We start from the raw sequence: 4,207 nt of genomic DNA, 5'->3' as shown, positions 1-4,207 counted from the left end.
ATGGTCTCGAATGAAGGGACGCTTCCACGCTCTCAGTTATATTTCTTAATGATTTAACATGGATGATCTTGAGATTGAAAAATCCTAAAATTTTTAAATAAATAGAATTTTTATTCAATCAAATGATGATAAATAATTTTATTGAATTAAATTATATAAATGTGATCATTGGATGATAAATAATGCTAGAAAAATAAATAAATAATGTTTTAAAAGTATAGAAATATTAAATTGTCATTTCACTTTACTTTTTTAATCAACGACAATAAATATCTTGAATTAATTAAATTTTTACAAAAAAATATATACCTAAAATTATTTCACTTCGTCAAAAATATTTTGAACATACAATGGTTCAATGAGAGGTTGACTACTGAGAATTAAATATAATATTCTTAAATTCGTATTTTCAATAAAAAGATGTACTTAGTTCTATCCATCCTAAATAATTCTATATTCACTATTACTTATCCATCTAAATAATTTTAATATTGATAGAATATTATTTTTAGGTGCAAAAAATTTAAAATAAATTTATTCTATTTCAAAAATTAATATTTATATTTAACTTAGAATTTCAACAAATATGGTAAAAATATTATATTTTTTAGTTAAAAAAGTAAAATATCTATAAATATATTTTTGTGCTTTAGCTTTAAATTTTTCAAAAAAATTTGGCAAGTTAAGTTGCGCCGCCGCCGCTACCCGTGCCTTCGCCATCGCCATTCCGTCTCAACCTGGCGTTGCCGTCGTGCCCTGGCACCAGTAATGGAGGACGCCACCGTCGTCTGAGAAGAACCCGACACGAGAGAGAGGGGGAAGCCACCCGCGACGCCGCCGGAGCTTCCATTGCCGTCAGAAGCTGTTGCCGTCCAGCCAGCTGCTGCGGTGGTCGTCGCCTGTTGTGAATGGCTGCCGGAGAAGTGGTTGTGGCTGCCGGAGCCACACCGGAGCTTCTGGCCGTTTATGCCACTTTAGACCCCGCTGCCGTCGCCGGAAAACGCCTCTGCCGCCGTCGAGATCCAATGCCGGTAAGGGTTTTATTTGGGATTTCTGTCCTTTTTGAATTTTGAGGTTACTATGGTCACTGCCTGTTGGTTTCAGTCATCGTGATTGGAATTTGTCGCCGCTGCCGCTTGAGGTGGCTGCCGGGCTGCCACCGAGCCGGTTCGGAGACCGCCGCTGTGTCGGTTCAGCCGTTCCTCCTTCGGTTCGGTAAGCGTTTTTGATTTGAAAGTCCTTTAGTTACTGTTCTGTTATGATACGCTGAGGTTGTGGCATTAATCGCTATACGATTGAGTTTCGATTGTTGTATGTTGCGATTAGAGTTGTTGAGACTGTTGCGAAAGTGGCTTGGAACCGAGGTTTTGGCTGCCGGGATTTTGATTGCTGATCTCGGGCTGAGGCGGAAAGGATTCTGTGACGCGTTTAGATTATGGATTTGTGTTTTGAGGTAGCGGCGCTTTCCAAAAACTATGTTTTATGTATTGGAATTATTATATATGGATACTGATATGAGACAATTGGTATTTGGTGATTGTATCTGCCTTGTGTGTTATTTGATTGTCTCGAATGGTTAAGGATGCTTGTTTGGCTGAATTGTTGTGCGGCTTGTGAAATATAATGTTTTGATGTTAATTCTTTAAAGATTTGAAATCTGAGTTTGATCCGTTGAGAATTGAGTTGAATTGAGTTAATTATCTTGATAATGTGAAAAGCCGAACGCACTTTTGAAATCAGCCTGGTTTACTTTAATTGACTTGGTTTTGGACAAATGATTTGTTATTGAGCCGTTTCTTTAAAGCTTTAGAAATGAGTTAAATCGGTTGATATACCCTGGATGAGCTCGCCCCCGTAAATATTCACCAATGAGGGTGATGGATATGGATCATGATTATGATCAAGTTTATGATGAGTATAACTCGAGTTGGGGATGTGCGACAGAGGGACAGTCCAATGGTTAGCTACCAGGACTTGTCGGGTTGGCTCTATAACCGACAGATGATATCATCAGCCACTAGGGACAGGCATTCATCATATGCATCTATGTGACATTGCTTGGGTGTGCATATTGTACTTGGCTTGCCTTTGTGATTAATTGCTAATTGTCCTACTTGCAATAACTGTTTGTTTGTGCCTGCATCTTCCTATTTGTGTTTGCATCTGGGACTCTGTTGGATTGTGGTAATTGGTTGTTGGTTGGATTGTTTGGGCCTAGGGCCGTGGTTGGAAAGAGATGAACTGATGGTTGATTTCGGTTTTGTGTTTCTGTTTTGGAAAAAAAATTATGAAAGGCTATTTTGGTTCCGCATAGATAAACCGTTTTGAAAGGCTTTTGAGTTTTTGAGAATTGAACGGTTCTTCTTTCCGAAAAGATTTCCGACTTTACTTTTATTGGAAACTGTTGTTTTTGAAAAGAGGCATAAGACGGTTATTAATCACTGATGCGGTTATCTTCACGTATCCTATTACAGTAATTCCCAAAAACCCTCTACTGAGAACCCTTTCGAGGATGATGTTCTCACCCCCCTACATTTTTCCCCTTTCAGGATATGGGCGCAGAAGTCACGAAGAGTTTATTTAGTTATTGATATGTTCTGTATTGAAGTAGATTATTTATTGTACCTTCGCCTTTATCTTGATATATTCTGTGAGAGGGATAGGGATTGTATTGGTTAATGCTTGTAAATATATTTGTATATATATATGTATGTATATATGGATGTACTCTTTATGAGTTTTGTAAGTTGTATGGTATCTATGGATGTATGTTATCGGATGAAAGTATTTTTGGGAGCGATATTGCGGTTTAAAGTTTTAAACAGGCTCATATTTTAGTATTAAATAGTATAAAAGTCGTCGTAATGTCCGAGCTATCAGAGTTGCGCAGCCGGAAGCGTGAGCTTTGGTAGTTAGGGTGTTACATTATGGTATCAGAGCAGTTCTTCTTGTAGAGCCTGAGGAATGGACTAACTATGCTTCAATTGCATACTCTGAGTGTTTATCATGTATTAGGTCTTGTCGAATGATGAGGATTAGAGCTTTATGCACATGACGATCTATTGATTTAACGCTGTTAGTCTTGCATTGCATAATTTTTGGTATTAAGTTTGGCCAGCTTAATACTAGTGGATTTTGTATATGAAAGCACTGATGGGTTATCATAGATGAAATACGAGTTTTGGGTAAAGCGAATCGCGAGTTTTGAGAACGCTAGAAACTATTTCTCGAGGCTATTCAGTTGTGTCTTGAATTTCATTCGAGTCGACTTGTTCTTTCATGTCCTAACTTGAAGTTCTTGTTTGCTACTCCTTTCAAAAAGTAATTTGATGTTTCCACTCTATTTCTCTATTCATATGCATTCTTGTTTGATCTCAATTGCATATGATTGTTTGGAATCCTTGTTGTCTCTGTCTTTTTCTGTTTGAGTTCTTCCTGATTCCCATATTCCTTGATATAGCTTTGAACTTGTCTTAATGCGTTGTGCCTTTTAACTCCGAATTCCGAGTCCATTCTTTGAGAAATTGTTGATTCAGTTTTTCTCTTACTTGACAGTGATCACAGCCAATTTTGAGATTTTATGAATCGCTGTTGAGTTGATATATACTTTTCTATATATGAAACTTTGAGATTACTTATACAGTTTAACAACTATTTATTTCTAATACCCCGCCTGTATTTTTACTGGATTATGGAGCTGCATTTACCTTAAATTACAATTTGACCTTCTAGTAATTTTACTATAGTTCCACTGCACAACTTCATTTGATTATGTATTTGGGTATTTTTCAAAATTTTGGAAAGAAAGAATTTTTCACTTTTATCCTGGTTGGGTTTCGTTTGACAAACTTTACTTAATTCATTTTGATTTGAGTTTGATTTAGCATACTAATGGGTTATGCCATTGTTGTTCTTTTGAAAATGTTGGATTCATAGCTTTCTTCTTATGAACGGAATTGTTCCTTCTTAAGCTTTTCACCTCTATGAACGTCATACATGATTCTGTTCTTAACTAACCTTTTACATCTTGTGAAAATTACCATTGATCTTGGTTTGTCCTCTCTTGTGAATCTCATCCGTATGTGAGTTAGTTTGATTCGTTTCAAATTAGTGCATTGTTTATTCTCTCATTTTCTCTACAAGAGTTTTTAGTTAAAGATTTACCTTTGAGAAATTACTAATGATTGAGTTGTCTTTTCCTATGACT

The 4,207-nt window shown here is 36.4% G+C and overlaps 1 protein-coding gene across 1 annotated transcript; it reads left to right on the top strand.

Annotated features, from left to right (window-relative positions):
* LOC110269492 lies at positions 1-2,718 on the top strand. Its single transcript, XM_021117360.1, has 5 exons — positions 1-35; positions 775-1,031; positions 1,105-1,215; positions 1,327-1,453; positions 2,550-2,718. Exons 1-5 carry the CDS (start codon positions 1-3, stop codon positions 2,677-2,679), a joined length of 660 nt encoding a protein of 219 aa, XP_020973019.1. The 3' UTR covers positions 2,680-2,718.

Source organism: Arachis ipaensis, chromosome B03 (genome assembly GCF_000816755.2).
Source record: "Arachis ipaensis cultivar K30076 chromosome B03, Araip1.1, whole genome shotgun sequence".
In the NCBI taxonomy this organism is placed as follows: domain Eukaryota; kingdom Viridiplantae; phylum Streptophyta; class Magnoliopsida; order Fabales; family Fabaceae; genus Arachis; species Arachis ipaensis.
This window is presented reverse-complemented; position numbering and strand designations above follow the sequence as displayed.

What these genes read in the sequence shown, in the direction of transcription:
- LOC110269492 (XM_021117360.1), top strand. Translation starts at nt 1, where the DNA reads ATGGTCTCGAATGAAGGGACGCTTCCACGCTCTCA. An exon ending in GGGACGCTTCCACGCTCTCA is followed by an intron (nt 36 to 774) that starts GTTATATTTCTT and finishes CCAGTAATGGAG; the next exon opens with GACGCCACCGTCGTCTGAGA. An exon ending in TTATGGATTTGTGTTTTGAG is followed by an intron (nt 1,454 to 2,549) that starts GTAGCGGCGCTT and finishes TTCCCCTTTCAG; the next exon opens with GATATGGGCGCAGAAGTCAC.